Below are 17,592 nucleotides of genomic sequence, written 5' to 3'. Positions count from 1 at the left end.
ACTGGAGCTGAAAGGAACTAGACCCAGAGGACAAGATGGAATAAAATCAGAGCCAGCGTGGTGTAAGGCTTAAGAGCAGCAGCTTCTAATCTGGCAAACTAGGTTTTATTCCCCACTCCTCTACATGGAGCCAGTTGGGTGACCTTGGACTAGTCACAGTCCTGATAGTGCTGTTCTGACCGAGCAGTTCTCTCAAGAGCTCTCTCACAGGGTGTCTGATGTGGGGAGAGGAAGGGAAGGCGATTGTAAGCCCCTTTGAGACTCCTACATGCAGTAAGAAGCGAGGTATAAGAACCAACTCTTCTTGTTCTTGAACATATCGTTTTAAGGTCTCCCTGGATCTCCTAAAATGTTTGCAAACCAATTGTTCCCAGTAGTATCTCACATGGTATCTCCTGTTCCTGTAACACCATATAAAAAAAACCCCTGACTTCGAATGAGATTTGCCATCTTTTCAAAATATGAAAATGCATTTCTCTTGATCCATGATAAGATGATTTCTTTATCTGAAATAATTGCTATAAAAAGATGGCTAGTAAGAGAGGACGAGACACTGGGTGGCAGAAATGTGCCCCCCTCCCCAAAATCTATCTGTAGGCCATTAAGCAACTGCCACCATCGAAAGGGGTCACAGTGTTTTAGATTATATGAATACAAAAAGACACTGAGGAAAAGGTTTCACCACTCCTATAACCCTTATGTTAAAACATAGACTCATTAGAAGTAACAGGAAGATATTGCATAATAATTTATATTTAAAGCACAAGTGTATGTTTCAACGTGTGGTTTATAGGAGTGGCGAAACTGTGTTTTCAGGGTCTTTTTCTAGGCATTAAGGAACTGCCAGCTGTTATCAGCTATTTCCTAGTCTATGTGAATCATCTATCAGCTCTATATAAAGACAACAGGAAGACGGGGGAACTGATCAGATTGTGCCTTTCGTTTGAAGGAAAAGCACAATCTGATCAGTTCCCCCGTCTTCCTGTTGTCTTTGCGATCGGCTTTGGGGAACTTAACAAGAAGGTAAGTCAGCACCAAGTTTCTGTTATATGGCTCTTCTTAGTATCCATTTTTATGTTTCCAAATGGCAACCTCTAATGCTTAAAGGTAAAGGTAAAGGTATGCCCTGTGCAAGCACCGGGTCATGTCTGACCCTTGGGGTGACGCCCTCCAGCGTTTTCTTGGCAGACTCAATACGGGGTGGTTTGCTCAGGAAACAAAGTTAATATAGAATTTGCAAAATTCTACTGTGAGGTTAGACTCAGTTATGTACTTAGGGAGGTACTGCAAAATCTTTGAATGTCAGAAACCAAATTGGTACTGATATTCACAAAATCCAAGAATTCACCGTGAATGCTTGACATAGATGATAACTTGATGGGGGCAGATTTGTTTCTGGCATGGAACTGTATTTTTGGTACAGAATTGAGGATTCATTCTGACACTTAACTTGTGGGAAACCTTTTCCTTTTTCTATTTTTCTGATTTCACCCAAGTGACATTTTCTTGAAATTTCTGCATGAGACAGATTTCAGAACTGTCTGACAGTCTGAAGTTCTGATCTGCTCAAAATGTCTTTTTGGGTAAAGATTAAAGTCCTGCTGGTTGTTTCCTGATTCTCAGGATACCAATTAAGAGGAGGCAAGGAAGAAGAAGAAGAAGAAGAGCTGGTACTTATATGCGCTTACAATCGCCTTCCCTTTCCTCTCCCCACAACAGACACCCTGGGAGGGAGCTGGGACTGAGAGAGCCCTGATATTACTGTTCAGTCAGCTTCATCAGTGCTGTGGCAAGCCCAGGGTCACCCAGCTGGTTGCATGTGGGGGAGGAGCGGGGAATCAAGCCCAGCTCACCAGATTAGAAGTCTGCACTCCTAACCACTGCTTTTCTCTACCTGAAGTTGTCCCAAGTGAGTTTACAAACACCTTTTCATTTCCTCTCCCCACAACAGACACCCTGTGAGTCAGGGGGGCAGAATGATCTCTAAGAGAACCGCACTATAAGAACAGTGACTAGCCTAAGGTCACCCAGCTGGCTGCATGTGGAGGAGTGGGGAAATCGAACCCTGTCCTCTGAATTGGAGTCCACCGCGCTTAACTATGGCATGTGTAGTATAGTCAGAAGTTCCAAAGATTGTCTGGCAGCCAGGCAAGGGACATTCAGAGCTGGTTTGTCATTGGCTGCCTCCATATCATGACCCCTAGTGGTCCTTAGAAGAACTACCACCCGAATCCTTGGAAGTCTCCCATCCAATTACAATCCAAGGTTGGCCCTCCTTATGTGATATCCCATAATCTCTGGCACAATTCTGGAATACTGAGGTTGCTCAATCTTGCCCAAGTTAAGACTCTAGACAGGAGTATAGTCTACTCTCAAGAGAAACTAAGTTTAGAAATCTGGAGGAGAGGCTCTTGAATATTCTTCAGGCAGGCACAAAGCCCTTGAGTTTGGACCTGAATGGCACTGGTAGAATAACAAAACAACAGAAGGCAGTTTTCGCAAATTTGAAATGCAAATAGTTTTGATAGTGTCTTGGTGGGCATGTACTGATTTTTGATCCTGGCCAAAGCAAATGGTCCACATTCTGCTACTTCTGAGCTGCTTGCTTGGTGGGCAATAACGGTGAGTGGAAATATGCCCACTATGGGATCGACACACCCAGCATGGATGGGCAAATACAATGAAGCAGCAGCGTGGGAACTGGCCTGCATCCTGCACGCCAGGCACCCAGGTGGCAGAATGACAGTCCAACCCGGCCCTCCCCGCAAGCCATACAATGGATGAATGCGGACATGTCGACATTACACGGTCAAGATGGCACAGCCTCTTTATCACACGCTGCACAGTGGAGGAAATCGAGTCGCAAAGTCAGTTTGGAAGATCTCTCTTTCTAGGGGCATTAGTGAGAGAACCAGAAACATGTTGGGGGAGCTTGGTCTGTTTAGCCAGGAGAGGAGACAACTGAGAGGGGATCTGATCACCATCTTCAAGTATTTAAAAGGCTGCCATATAGACGATGGAGCAGAGTTGTTCTCTGTTGCCCTGCAGGGACGGACCAGAACTAGCGGGATGAAATTAATTAAAAAGAAATCCTGTTTAAACATCAGGAAGAAGTTCCTGATAGTTAGAGTGGTTCCTCAGTGGAACAGGCATGGGAGGTGGTGGGTTCTTCATCTTTGGCTGATTCTGTGACGGCTTAAGGGGGTGGCAGGTCACAGTAGATGAGCGATTGGGATGTGAGTGTCCTGCATAGTGCAGGAGGTTGGACTAGATGACCCATGAGGTTCCTTCCAGCTCTATGATTCTATGATTCTGTGTTCTTAAGTGCTGAAAGAAAAAACAATTCAATGTTATTCATAAGAAATCAACAGGGAAATAGACACATGGAACCATGAGGCACGATTGCTCTATATTTTTGGTTAACCGTTAGGGGCTTACGTGGCTTCTTTTACAAAATACTTAGATGTGTACATATGACAAGGAAGATCATGGCCCCCCACCCCCACGAGTGGCGGTAGTGATTTATGTCAATGCCCTTGGTTCACCCTCTCCATGCTCGTGTGTGTTTTATGGGAGTGTTAGATTGGGTATGTATTTTCTGCTGCAGCATCTTTTCTGATTTTTTTACGGGCTTTTGCCTGAAACTCAACCCCTCCAAGACGGAGGTCCTGTGCCTGGGTGGTAGGGGGGCAGATTAGGAAGCACGCCTTCCCACCTTGGCAGGGACGCAACTGGTCATTGCGTCCCAGGCCAGGAATTTGGGAGTGACCTTCGATTCCTCATTAACGCTGGAGGCTCAGGTGAAGAAGGTAGCCAGCCAGGCATTTCTCCATCTTTGCCAAGCTCAGCTACTAGTGCCCCACCTATCTCCTGAACATCTGGCCACAGTGATCCATGCGATGGCCACCTCCAGAATAGATTTCTGTAACTCGCTGTACGCGGGCCTGCCCCTGAGCTTGATCCGGGAGTTACAGCTGGTACAAAATATGGCTGCTAGGTTCCTCACAGGGACATCTTGGCGTTCCACATTCTCAGCGTTCCACAGGGCCTGCAAGACAGAACTCTTCTGCCAGGTCTATGGTTGAGGCCGACACGCTAAGGAAGATCTCCTGGGCTACTCTATTGGCGGTTTAAGATAAGCAACCCCGGGGTTAATATTGGGTGGGATTTAGTTGTTGGTTTTTCGCCGCTGTATATCTTGGATACTTTGTGTATGGATTGTTGTGCACTGTATAGAATGGTTCTTGGATTGTTTTATGGGTAATTTTATTGGGGATTTTATGCACATTTTGTAACCTGCCATGAGCCTTCTGGGAGTGACGGGCTAGAATTTTTTAAAAATATATATTAATGGATTTTTATGCCTGTTTTTAAGGGGTTTTATGGGGGGGGGGTTAGTCAAACATTGTAACCCACATTGTAGCCCTTGGGGAGAGGAGGGCAATAAATGTAGTAGTAGTAGTAGTAGTAGTAGTAGTAGTAGTAGTAGTAGTAGTAGTAGTAGTAGTAATAATAATAATAATAATAATAATAATAATAATAATAATAATAATAATACAAGCCATTGATTTCCCAGTCCCTGGTCTGCCAAGTTCCATTTAAGGTTGCCAGCCCTGGGAGCAATGGAGAAAATGACATGGCATGGTGCTCTAGGAATCCCCCAAAACTCTATGGTTTTTTACCTAGAGTGTCAGATAATGGTGATTCCGTCCCTCATTTTGTCCTTACTGCTCCACTGAGGAGTGGTGGGATTCTTCAGGCCGAGGGGAGAAGAGGGATCCAACCGGACAACCCTACTCAACATAATGGAAATTGCTATCAAGTTGCAGCCAACTTATACTTACCCCACAGGGTTTTCAAGACAAGAGTCCTTCAGGGGTGGTTTGCTATCACCTGTCTCTGCCCTGCAACCATGGACTTCCTTGGTAGTCTCCCATCCAAATGCTAACCAAGGCTGGTCCAACATAATTTCCAAGATCTGAAGAAATCAGGCTAGCCTGGGCCATTTAGGGCAGGGCACTGATCTTCATAGAAAAGGCTTCATATCATGGATCCATTATTATTTATTTATTATTATTTATTATTTTATTACTATTCCATTCATTTCCTGCCACCCCCGAGACCGGCTTGTGGAGGGTTACAAATGTCCAGTAAACCCCCAGACAAAACCCCATTAAAACACACAACAAAATCACAGTGAAACAGAACAACATGACTTTAATCCCTCCAAACTCCCCAACTGTCCATCGCATCCTCTGGAGCAGGGGTAGTCAAACTGCGGCCCTCCAGATGTCCATGGACTACAATTCCCAGAACCCCCTGCCAGCATTCGCTGGCAGGGGCTTCTGGGAATTGTAGTCCATGGACATCCATGGAGGGCCGCAGTTTGACTACCCCTGCTCTGGAAAGATGGAATGAGGGGTCAAGATGACAGGAAATGACTGCTGCCTAGCACCGGGGGGGGGGGGGTGCCGCCGATTTTTCTCACTACCCCTTACTCAACCATAGACCTGGCGGAAGAGCTCCATTTTGCAGGCCCTGCGGAACGCCAAAAGCTCCCACAGGGCCCGCAGCACACCCGGGTTCATCATCGTAGAAAAGGCTTATCCAGACAGCTCAGGAAGGACCTGTGGTTTGGTGATCCAGCATCTGCTTCACATGCAGAAGGTCCCAGGTCCCAGTCCAAAGGATCAGGCTGGAGCTGACCTGCAGTGTCTTTTACCATGGAACTGCTGCCAGCCTGAGCAGGCAATACTGACCTTGATTGACCCAGAGTCTGACGGAGGATAAGGCAGCTTTGTGTGTTGCATGTCATGGATGGGCAACACAGGGGAGGGAGGGCAGATTTGGAGCAAGAACTATCCATTTGCATGCCATGCAAATATAACAAGTTCTCTTTTTGCAGTGTGATAATTTCCAGCTCCAGAGAGTCTGTCCCGAGAGACTCGTGTATCCTCTCAAGCGCCATGAAGACAACAGTACTTCTTATTCTGGCCTTTCGTCTCCTACTCTGCGTTCATGGTGAGTGTTCTTCACCTGGTGTTGGAGGCTTGGCTTCAGATATTGGTATGGGCTCCCAGGACATAGGGTGGCCAAAATCAGCCATGCTATTGGGGGGAGGGCAGGGGGGCACTCCCCAAGAGGTCTCCCTCTGCACTTGAACCCAGAAGAGTGTCTGGTGTGCTGGCATCACCCAGAAGTGATGTAGAGATGTCAGGGGTAACACTGGCTTCTGTGAAAACTCTATGGTAAAAAATCAGCCTCAAACCAGTGTTTTGTCCAAACCCCAGCGCATCATGCGCTGACAAGCCCAGTGGACTGATATCACTTCTGGGTAATATCAGCAGGTTGGGAATTTCTTCCTAGTCTCGGTTAGTGTGGAGGTCCAGGTGGGCGAGGATCACTGCAAGAACAGCTGTTTGGAAGTGGGGATTTATTTGTTTACTAGTATCAAAGCCCATTTTAAAAATGGGCTTTGAAAGGGGTTCAAGGGTTAAGGGAAAGGCCCCCCCTGTTCCCCCCGCTGCCAGCTCCCTGTTGGGCCACGAAGCCATCACGCCGCATCTGCAAGGAGGCAAGAGAGCTTTGTGGGACAATGGACAATGAAAAGCCCTCCCGGCTCTGCCATCACGCCAGCATCCCGTTGGGCTGTGAAGCCCTCTTGCTGCGGCCAATGGGCAACAGAAAGCCCCCCCCCGGCTCCACCATAGCAAGGCCCAATGAGAAAGGGAAAGCCCCCCCTTCCCCCCAGGGCACTTACATGTGTCCTGGGGAGCTGGGTGGGCGGGAGTGGGCATGGCCTGTGCAAGGGAGGGCCCAATCGGGACGCGCTTTGTGTGTCCCGATTGGGCCCCACCTTGGACAGGCCATGCCCACTCTCCGCCCACTTAGCCCTTAGCTAGTTATTATAACAGTGAGCTCCTGTTACAGACTAGGGGCCAAGCCCATTGCATTCAGGAATACAATGGGCACTAGATTGGGGGGTAGGGTGAGGTGGAAGAACTCTGTGGATGGCCTCTTCCTCCCCCCAAGACCTGAAAAGCTGCAGCCTGGAGAAGGGAAGACCTGGGAAGGGAACTCACCGGCAGGGGCAGTTCTCACGCAGCAGGGATCTGGAGCCTTGGAGGGAAATGGAAGGAGGAGGGGGTGGTCAGCGGTGGGGGATGGAAGGCAATTGGCTGGCTGCTGGACAGACAGGCATGCCAGTTGGAAGTGGAGGTGCTCAGGGGTGGGACAGCTACACTTAGTGGGTGTTAAGCGCTGAGTGGCATTTAAGCCATGAGTCACGCTCCGTCTTCAAGGTCTTACCAGAAATATATTTTGTGGAACAGATTAGATTTCTAAACTGCCCTCCCAGCAAGCCAGTTCAGGGCAGTGTACAAAGTGATATATAAATATGTTTAAAACAAATTAAATTTAAGTTTCAAATTAGCTTAAAACTAGGTAACAGTTTATAATTAATATCAACAGCTCCTCCACAGCAGCTTTTAAGATGATTCCAAAATGGTCAGACCACTCTGGGGATGCATAGACAGATAGAATGCGTGGGGCTATAGATAAGTAAGTAGGAAGATGTTAATTCTGGCCCAAACCAAAAGCCTGGCAGAAGAGCTCCGTTTTATAGGCCTGGCACAATTTCCCCTAACTTTCTGAAACCACCAAAGTGTGTGTGCACGCGTGTGCATGAGCAATGCCAAAGCGAGGTTCCCTCCGGCCCCAGCAGGAGTCTGGCATCCCTAACTGGCCAGCACATGAGAAGTGTAGTTTCAAGGGTTCCTTCCCAGTGGACTTTTGGGCATTGCTGTTACCAAGGCCTGACCAGCTAACTATGGGGATGAATCTTGACCTGTGCACCCCGTTAAAGCCACAATGCTAAGAATGATTAATGTACTCCCCCTTTCCTTCTCCCTCTTTCCAGGAGAAAACAGTACCATGGCGTGTGCTCAGTGCAACCTTGGGGAGCTTTGCAATCTTAATATGAATTGTTCAAATGCAGGAATGATATGTGTCCATCTAGAAGTGGCCAACACATTTGGTAGGTACAAAGGATTATCAGCTTCCCAGCATTCCTGGTATGGTATACAGCAGAGGTTCTCTCCAGGTTTGAGCCTGGAGGCACTTTAGGAGTTCTGACACAGTACAGTGGGCACAGTCACAAAATGGCTGCCAAAAATAGCTGCTGCAGGTGGCAAAGCCAGCCACAAAATGGCTGCCATGATTTACCTTCAGTCACACAGTGAAGATCCTTGTGCTATGCTGGCAGTTACTGCCAAAAACCCGGCCGAGACTTACCTTGGCCAAACATTGATGCAGCGGAGGGATTGCTATGAGGGAGAGGCGACCACCCAGAGGCCCTCTAGTGTGCATGCTGCTGGCACACAGCACACACAGCATCTGGGGACAGGGCAGGACCTGTGGCGATTATTTAAGTCTCCACATGCGTGGGTCTCACCCTCTTAGCCAGAGACACTGTGGGAGCTGCTTCCCTCCCACCCACCCTATGTTGTTATACACAGCATTGTTCAGGGTTTCGAGGTGAATGCTTTGTTCAATAATTGCCATAGCTGCAGGTTTGCATGGGATGGAGCCTGTTGGCAGGGAGGCTGGTGTGCAATCAGATCCCCAATGGCCAACCAGAAGCCTTGCAGGGCAAAAGCCCAACCTGGTCTCACCCTTTGTCTAAAACCACCACTTTGGGGCACCATTATATAGACTGTTCATCCTGGGACAGGTGCAAATCACTGGGTGGATTGGGTCAGTTCATATTTCTAAGCCTAACACATCACAGAATTGTTGTGGATCTAAAATGGGATACATCAACAATGATAGTGAACAGCTCCTGTGCCATAAACAGAAGAGCCAAAGACATCAAAATACCTGCTCTCAGGGAAGATTGTATGAGCTGCTGATGGGGACTCACAGAGCAACACAGAGGTTGGGCACCTCTGAACAGTGATTCCTTTCCACATGGCAAAGTATCATATATACTCGTGTATATGCTGACCCGCATATAAGCCGAGGCACCCAATTTCACCACAACATGCTGGAGAACTTATTGACTCACATATAAGCCGAGGCAGGTGTTTGGATAGTGGCTTTTTCTCCTTTCTTCCCCACATCATTTTAAGGATGATCTTTCCCCCCCTTTTCTTCCAACCTTCCTCGTCCCTCTTTCCCCTCCTCCTCCCTCCGATCCCTCTTGCCTTTTTATATCCAATCATGAGCTCCTTCCCTTCATCTTAGCCTGGTGTTCTATTCCCTCCACTTAATTCCTTCCTCTAGGGGCATTTCCTCCTTCTGCTCTCTGTTCTCCCTCTGATATAGAGGCTTAGCAACATGTACTAGCCTCGTTAAGGAAGTGAGGGGGGGAGGTGGAGACTGTATTTTCCCTCCCCTTCCACTGTTCCTGGCTTTCTGCGTCTCTACTTCATTCCCGCCTCTGCTTCTTCAGGTAGGTATACTTGTCTCTCACCCCCGCCCTCCTGTCTTGTCTGGAAGCTGGATTTTTTAATACCTGCATATAAGCCTAGGGGGACTTTTTCGGCTTTAAAAAAGGGTCTATATGCGAGTATATATGATAAACCTTTCAAGGACCAGATGCATCCAATTTTGATTCTCAAATAGAAAAAGATACCTTCTCTTTCTGCCCTGGCCTGGATGACCCAGGCTAACTCAGTCTTCAATTGAAATGTGGAAGGGTAGACAACCGACATTGGTTAGTGATTGAAAATATGTTCCACAGGAGATGATACTTGGTTTTTCTCATCTTCAGAAGGAAGTGTCAGCCGAGCCTACAAGGGATGCATTGCACCAACCTCCTGTACACCATTAATCCTCACAGTGAGCACCATAGCTGGAAGGCAAGTTCGGAGCAACCTGGCCTGCTGTGCAACCAGTGGCTGTAATGACCAGCTGGCTCTAAGTGGTAGGTACTGGTGGCACTGGTTCTCAGGAAGAGGCTGGGACAAGACACTATCTCTTGTTCTGAGTTTACAAGATGAGTTGAATTAGTTCCCTGCATCCACAGCAAGCCTTAAACTTGTAACCCATAGGATGCCAGTCGGGAACTGAGTCTGTGAACCACCATCTGCCTATGGTCAAACTCTAGAACAGCAGGGAGATCTGGGCTGGTTCTGCACTCACATTTTTTTCCACTGTAAATTCTTGCTGAATTCTGGTCAATTTGAACCCGTATCTATAGCCTTCCTTCCCCCCACCCCTATTTTAAACATATTGCACTTCTGCATTTGCATTGTCCCAATTTTCAGTCTCCTTCCTGCTTGTTTTAGGGGGGAGTGGTCAGGTGAAGTTCTAGCCAGCACTGAAGGAGCACAAAGCTGGAGTGTGCTTTATTTCCTGCCTTTTGACTAGTCCTGAGTCTACAGCCAGAGCAAGCTGAGGAAGGGGCAAGTGGAGCACAAGCCTGCTTGTTTATCTTTCTTTTCCTGCAGAAGCAGGGGGGGGGGGGAAGGCAGCAGCCTCACAGAGAAAGAGGAGGGGACAATAAATCCAAGAGGCAAATCTCTGCTCAGAGAAGTGTGGGCTTTTGGAGTACATTCACTTTAAAACAGATCCCAAAATGAGTGCAAACATAAGTCTTGTGAGGGAATGACAACTGGAAACCAGGAAGTCTTTGAATTGACGCCCTGACCATTCAGCGACAGACTGCTTAGCTACGTCAGCATTGGAGGCACAGGGCAGGAAGTCAATCTGGCAAAACACAGAACATCTACACTTAATGCTGGGACTCTCAGCGTGGTTTCCTCAAATGTAGAAAGCTATATCCACTCCTGGATATCACGGGGGAAAGGTAGTGTTACTGTGGATCAATGTTGCAGAGGAAAACTTTAAAGCGCTAAATAGCAGAATGGAAATCAAATAATGTGTAGATGACTTTCTCTAATTTGGGGATAAATTTGGTCACTGGGGATAAAAAAACCCAGTGCAGATTCACCCCTTGGCAAAGATAGCTCTTTGCACCAAGTGATCAGACTAATCAAAATTGACATGGCAAGTCTGCATATCGGTTTGCCATACCGAGAAAGAAATTGGCATAGGCTAAAGACTTTTTCTTCTTTTATTCAAGTTGAGCCAGAATAGAGTCTGGCTACAAAAGCCATTTCCAAACCAAATTTTTCATCAGTGGCTCACAAATGAATTCTTAACATATATTCTAATGTTTTTATTTTCTAGAATACTCTCTGATGTGTATTTTTTTTTAGATTTGTTTGCTGAATTTCCAAATATCAAAGTGGCCATCATCCCTCAAACTATCTGTCCATTTCTGCTCATTCTATTCTATTAAGAATTCATTTGTGAGCCACGGGTGAAAATTTTGGTTTGAAAACAGCTTGTGGATCCAGACCCTGTTCTGGCTCAGCTTGAATAAACGAAGAAAAAGTTCTTAGCCTATGCCATTTTTTCTAGGTTTGGCTTCACGCACATGATTGGTTTTCTGCATATTGGTTTGGTTTGCGCAACCATGGCAGGAAATAAAGGTGTAAGTATTCTAGGGCCAAATTACTCCTCTGGCTCCAGATTCTTGGGGCAAGCAGGTTTCCCCTCCAATGATTTTGTTGGAATTGCAACCAGCAAGTGATTTGGTGAAATCAGCCTTGAAGAGATGCTGTTAAGTATTTAACCAGCTGCACTTGTGTGCTCACTAGTGGTGCCAGGTGGCCATGGCTGGAAACTGCAGTCATGAGCAGTGGAAAACCACCAGCACATGGTCTGAGACTCCTTTGTTCAAAGCGGGCTCCCAACCACTTCCTGCTTCTTCAGGAAGAAGCAGTTCAGTGTGTGTGCTTTGCAAAAACAAGGAGCAGTGTTCTCCATTAAAGCTCTCTGCCGATATGTAGGCATGTAGTCTGCTTGCAGCCTAGCCACAAGAGGCTTGCAATGTGTTTTCTTTGTAATTAAGCTTTTGTACTCAGACTGAAGCAGATGAATATGATATATTTCTGTAAATAATCTTTCCTAGTAAAGATTCTCTCTTTTAAAACTTAAAGTGCTGTAGGTCTGGATCTGTGCCTCATACAAAAAGATAAGTAATACCGGCAGACTTTCAAACACTCTGTTACTCTGAAGCTCTATTTCTGTGGAGAGACTCAGGATCCAGCCAAATCTGAAAGTCCCAACACATTTGCTTTCTCACTTAAAACATATTAGGAACCATCAAGTTTGCTTTTATTGCAGTCTCCTAGCCATTTTTATTGTTCTAAATAGACAGGGCATGGAAACCAGCCAATCCTGGGACAAGCGGGAAGTATTTTGCTTGCCTCCAATTATGTGAGGCCTGTTCTTGGCACTTACACCCATGAGAACTGCCTCTGATTGTCCTGCAGTGCCTCCAGCCAGTTCCTTGAAGAATGGGGTGTATTGTCCAGCCTGTGAGAACCAGAACAAGAGCCTATGCGAAGGGCAAGCTGTCATCCCCTGCACAGGAGCTGAAGAGACGTGCATCAGCCTCGAGGGAGTATCTATTGGTATTTATCAAGACCCTATTTATGGAGTCAAGGATCACATCTAGGGTCAGGATAAGAGCCCTTCTTACTTCTACAGTGACCCACACTGTTATTAATTACATGGGGCAGGGGGATTACGGATAGGGGGATGAACTGGGGAAGCTGGGAGAATCTCTTCTCTGCAGTCTCCAATAAAGGGCAGAAGGGACTAGAGCAACCTTTTTCAACCTTTTGACCATGAAGGAGCCCTGGAAAGAATTTTGAAGCTTCGAGAAGCCCCCCAAAGTGATGTCAACTGGCCACGCCTTCCTGCCATGCTCCAAGAAGTGACATAACTTTCCAAGTTAACAGGCAGGCTCAAGGAGGACTTGGAGGGAGAGAAGGGGGCAATTTATGGTGGGAGTAGTAGTAGCAGTAGCAGTAGCAGTAGCAGAAGAAGAAGAAGAAGAAGAAGAGTTGGTTCTTATATGACGCTTTTCTCTACTCGAAAGAGTCTCAAAGCGGCTTACAACTGAGGCTGAGAGAGCCCTGATATCACTGCTCGGTCAGAACAGCTTTATCAATGCTGTGGCGAGCCCAAGGTCACCCAGCTGGCTGCATGTCGGGGAGTGCAGAATTGAACCCAGCATGCCAGATTAGAAGTCCGCACTCCTAACCACTACACTAAACTGGCTCTTCATGCAGTAGGCATGCAGGCTCCGCCCCCTCCCAGGAGCAGAAAGCATGAGATACCCATGCTCAGGAGGCAGGCAGGAGGAGCAATGGAAGTGGCTGGTTCCCTAGCTTGTGGCCAAGTTCATTAAGGCAGGAAGGGAAAGGCCACGAACGCTCTGCAGATCTCCCCTGGAGCTCTTGGCATCCATGGTTGGGTATCGCTGGATTAGAGGAAGGCAGAACTGATCCCATAACCAGCTTTGGACTGTTTGGTACAAGATCTCTGCTGTTCTCATGTACCGTTATTTTCATTTGTTTACATAATTTATATTCTGCCTTCCTGCCTAGTCAGGGCCACCAAAGAGGCTAACAATTTAAAGCAGAACATGCTCCCACTTTCTGCAGCAGCCTAGGGTTGCTAGCTTCCAAGAGTGGGGCTAACTCCTGTAATGACAGCTGATCTCCAGACTACAGAGATCAGTTCCCCTGAAAATAATGGCTACTTTGTGAGGATGGACTTAATGGCATTGAGCCCTACTGAGGTCCTGCCCCTCCCCAAGATCCACCTCCAAATTTCAAAGAATTTCCGAAGCAGGATTTGACAATTTTGCTTCTACCCTCTTCTTCCAAGAGGTAGAGAACAAGCAGGACTACAGTTCTAGAGCAGGGGCAGCCAAACTGTGGCCCGGAGGCCAATGTAGTGGTTAGGAGTGTGGTTTGATTCTGTGCTCCTCCACATGCAGCCAGCTGGGTGACCTTGGGCTCGCCACAGCACTGATAAAGCTGTTCTGACCCTCCCTCACAGGGTGTCTGTTGTGGGGAGAGGAAAGGGAACAGGAATGTAAGCTGCTTTGAGACTCCTTTGGGTAGAGAAAAGTGGAATATAAGACCCAACTCTTCTTCTTCTTCTTCTTCTTCTTCTTCTTCTTCTTCTTCTTCTTCTTCTTCTTCTTCTTCTTCTTCTATGAACTACAATTCCCATGAGCATGTGCTGCCCAGGGCTCATGGGAATTATAGTCCTTGGATATCTGACAAGTCATGGTTTGGCCACCCCTCCCAAGAGGACGTTTCATCCAATAGTCAATGTTCATTTGATGCTTTTTTTGGGGTGGGGAGAGGAATTATGGGAATTTCTAGAGAATTACCTCTGAAGTAATTTCTGCTTCCCACCCCCCATCCCCAGAAGTGACATTGCATGCTGGTGCCCTTCCCCATTTCCCCCATGCCGACTTCGGCAGTGCCAGAAGGAAATGGGGGCGAACATCACTAAGTCTCCAGCTACAGTAGGGGTAGTCAAACTGCAGCCCTCCAGATGTCCATGGACTACAACTCCCAGAAGCCCCTGCCAGCATTTCCTGGCAGGGGCTCCTGGGAATTGTAGTCCATGGACATCTGGAGGGCGGCAGTTTGACTACCCCTGAGCTACAGTCTTCCTAAATGATGCACACATCCTTGTGCATCATTTAGGAATGATGCACATGCCCCAAGTGAGGTTTTGTTCTTTCTCTTTGATTTGCTCCTCTGCATAATTTTTCTCCACAGGGGAGCTGCCTCACAACTTCTCTATGAGGGGCTGTGCCACGCCCAGCGCCTGCACCCTGAAGGAGAATGACCTGATGTCCTTTGGAGGCGACATCTACAAGCTGACACAGAAAGCGACATGCACAAACAGGGGGAGCCTGGGTCCCCTCCCCTCTCCAGCCACCCTCGTCTTTCAGGTCATGGCCGGGCTTCTCTTAGCAAACGTCTTCTGAGGGCGTAGCTTCATCAAAGACGCCTCCTTATCCTTGTAATCGTCTCAACGAAAGCTGTAGCATCTATGAAGTCTCCAGAATTTTAAGCTTTCCCTCCTTAATTATAAGGGTTACTAGCTTTATTTTAAAAAGGAGGGGGTGGATTCAGTATGTAGATCTGGACCTAGGTTTATCATTTGCCCACATACAGCTGGAGAATTTCGGAAGATTCCTGCCACTGCCCATTGACACTCAGCTGATCGGGGGGTGAAAATGGCCAGCCAATCGGGATGTGTAGTATCCGTGTCTGCAGTAGTCTCTGTTTCTTATCTCTGCTTCATTGTATAGCTTTTGGCACAACCTGGATATGTTGGCTTTGTGAGTGAGGTGGGTACTCAGGCCAAAAGTCTATGGAATCCATCATGTTTTGGGGGCAAGGGCTAGACTGTGAACCTATTGTAATGTCATGGCTCCTGGATCATGCTGGAATTTGTGTAATCAAGCAGGGACGATGAACACACCCACGACCCACCTTGGGAAGTTCTCACATTTCCCCCAATCTCCCACGGTTGCTAGGCCTAGCAAGCCTATGTGTTTGTCCATATTTTTTAACATACACCTTGAAAACTCCCCTTGTTAGCTTAGCATAGTCTGTATCCCACATAGATGCCTTTCTTCTTTTCCCCTATATACCTGGTAAGTCTCAAGATCCAGATTTTCCACCACAGATTACAGTCCGTGAGACTCAGGTCAAAACATTTCTGAAGAGCTGGGTTTGATTCCCCGCCCCCCCCGCATGCAGTCAGCTGGGTGGCCTTGGGCTCACCACAGCACTGATAAAGCTGTTCTGACCAAGCAGTAACATCAGGGCTCTCTCAGCTTCACCTACCGCACAGGGTGTCTGTTGTGGGGAGAGGAAAAGGAAGGCGAATATAAGCCACTCTGCGACTCCTTCGGGTAGAAAAAAGTGGCATATAAGAACCAGCTCTTCTTCTTCTTCCGAAGTCTAGATTTGAACCCTGTTGTCCACAGTCTTGGCCTAGCCCATACAACAGAGTGTACTTCATAAATATAACTTTCCTAATACAAGTGTTTGTATTTTCAAAGGCACAATGGGAAAGGAAGGTGTTACATAAACCTCTGATGTAATGCCAACTCTGAAGCTAAATTCATCTGGTGGTGTATGTGCCAACAAGGCACAGCTAAATTATGGTGTTCCCATAGGGCTATTTATTTATTAATTACACACACACAATACCTTTATTGGCATAAAGCAGATTAGCAAGATAAACAGAGATAGTCAAGATACATCAATCAGTTTGAATTTAAAAACTGAAGACAGAAATTCAGCCACAATAAAAGTGACATCGGCATCCTTTATCACTCAGTAAAAATTGGCAGATCAGGTCTTTTGAATGGTTTCTCCATTTTGGTATAAAAAGTATAACATGCCTTCACTGGACAGTAAACAAGGGACAATCCAGTAAGATATGTTGAATAGCGTCAGGATTTATTAATTATTCAATTTATATACCGTCCTTTTCAGGGTTGCCAAACCAGGGCGGTGCACAACCACATATAAGATAAGAGACAAACAGAAATGATTTTGCCATTGCCTGTCTCCATGTCATGATCCTGCTATTCCTTGAAGGTCTCCTGTCTGAATACTTGCTTAGCTTCTGAGATCTGATGAGATTGGCCTGTCCAGATTAGGGCTAAATTTATCTGCTCTTCATCAATACCTGACCTGGAGATTACATCTTGTCTGTGTACAAGCCAGCTTGGTGTAGTGGTTAAGAGCGGCAGCTTCTAATCTGGCCAGCCAGGTTTGATTCACCACTCCTCCTCCATATGCAACCAGCTGGGTGACCTTGGACTTGCCACAGCTCTGTTAGAAGCTATTCCCACACAGCAGTCTTATCAAGGCTCTCTCAACCTCACCTACCTCGCAGGGTGTCTCTTGTGGGGAGAGGAAAGGGATGGTAAGACAATTTGATTCTCTTTTGGGTAATGAAAAGTAGAGTATAAAAACCAGCTCTTCTTCTTCTGTGTGTCTGAGAGAGGGCAGGATGCAAATAAAACAAGTTAAAACAACATGCCCATTTGTGTGTCTTGTAATAATGGGGGGTCACTAACATCAATTTGTCATGGATCTGCTTGATCCTGAGAAGGAACATGCCACATAATACACAAGGTAATTTATAATTATTCATTCTCCTCCCTAAGGTTCCACATTGATCAAATGAAAAATAAGGTTGATTCTTTCTGGGTTTGTCAAAAATCAGCATATATATATGTGGGCTCCATATATGAGAACCAGTTATTCATATGTTCAAATGCTGGAGAAGAATGGTGGATTGGCTAGATATAGGGGTTGCACATGGTTGTTGTTAGGATAACTATTAAGGCAGATATCCAGTTTTTAAATGATGACCTGAAATCACAACACATATTCATCAAGCATCCTGAACCTAGCAGATCTCTACTTCTTGGTTCCTACTTTCCCCGAAGCTGTCTTAGAAGGGAGTGAATAAACGAGGGATGGACAAACTGTGGCTTTCTAAACATCCATGGACTACAATTCCCATGAGCCCCTGCCAGATGTATGGCACATTCCATTCCTCCAAGAGGTCCTACAGATTATAGGCAAGGGTTCTACAAACTCTCTAGAAAGTTGAGCACTCTTAGGTGCATGCTATCTGGCCCAGGGGATTTAAATTCATCCAGTGCAGGCAGCTGCC

The 17,592-nt window shown here is 46.6% G+C and overlaps 1 protein-coding gene across 1 annotated transcript; it reads left to right on the top strand.

The window, feature by feature from the left end:
• Positions 1-942: 942 nt before the first annotated feature.
• LOC143837051 (phospholipase A2 inhibitor and Ly6/PLAUR domain-containing protein-like) lies at positions 943-16,945 on the top strand. Its single transcript, XM_077336474.1, has 6 exons — positions 943-1,023; positions 5,906-6,021; positions 7,919-8,035; positions 9,773-9,925; positions 12,345-12,485; positions 14,661-16,945. Exons 2-6 carry the CDS (start codon positions 5,967-5,969, stop codon positions 14,870-14,872), a joined length of 678 nt encoding a protein of 225 aa, XP_077192589.1. The 5' UTR covers positions 943-1,023; positions 5,906-5,966; the 3' UTR covers positions 14,873-16,945.
• The last annotated feature ends 647 nt before the right edge of the window (positions 16,946-17,592 follow it).

The sequence above is a fragment of the Paroedura picta genome, chromosome 5, assembly GCF_049243985.1.
Source record: "Paroedura picta isolate Pp20150507F chromosome 5, Ppicta_v3.0, whole genome shotgun sequence".
Lineage (NCBI taxonomy): Eukaryota > Metazoa > Chordata > Lepidosauria > Squamata > Gekkonidae > Paroedura > Paroedura picta.
The sequence above is the reverse complement of the archived record's forward strand: the minus strand, read 5'-3'. Positions and strand labels throughout refer to the sequence as shown.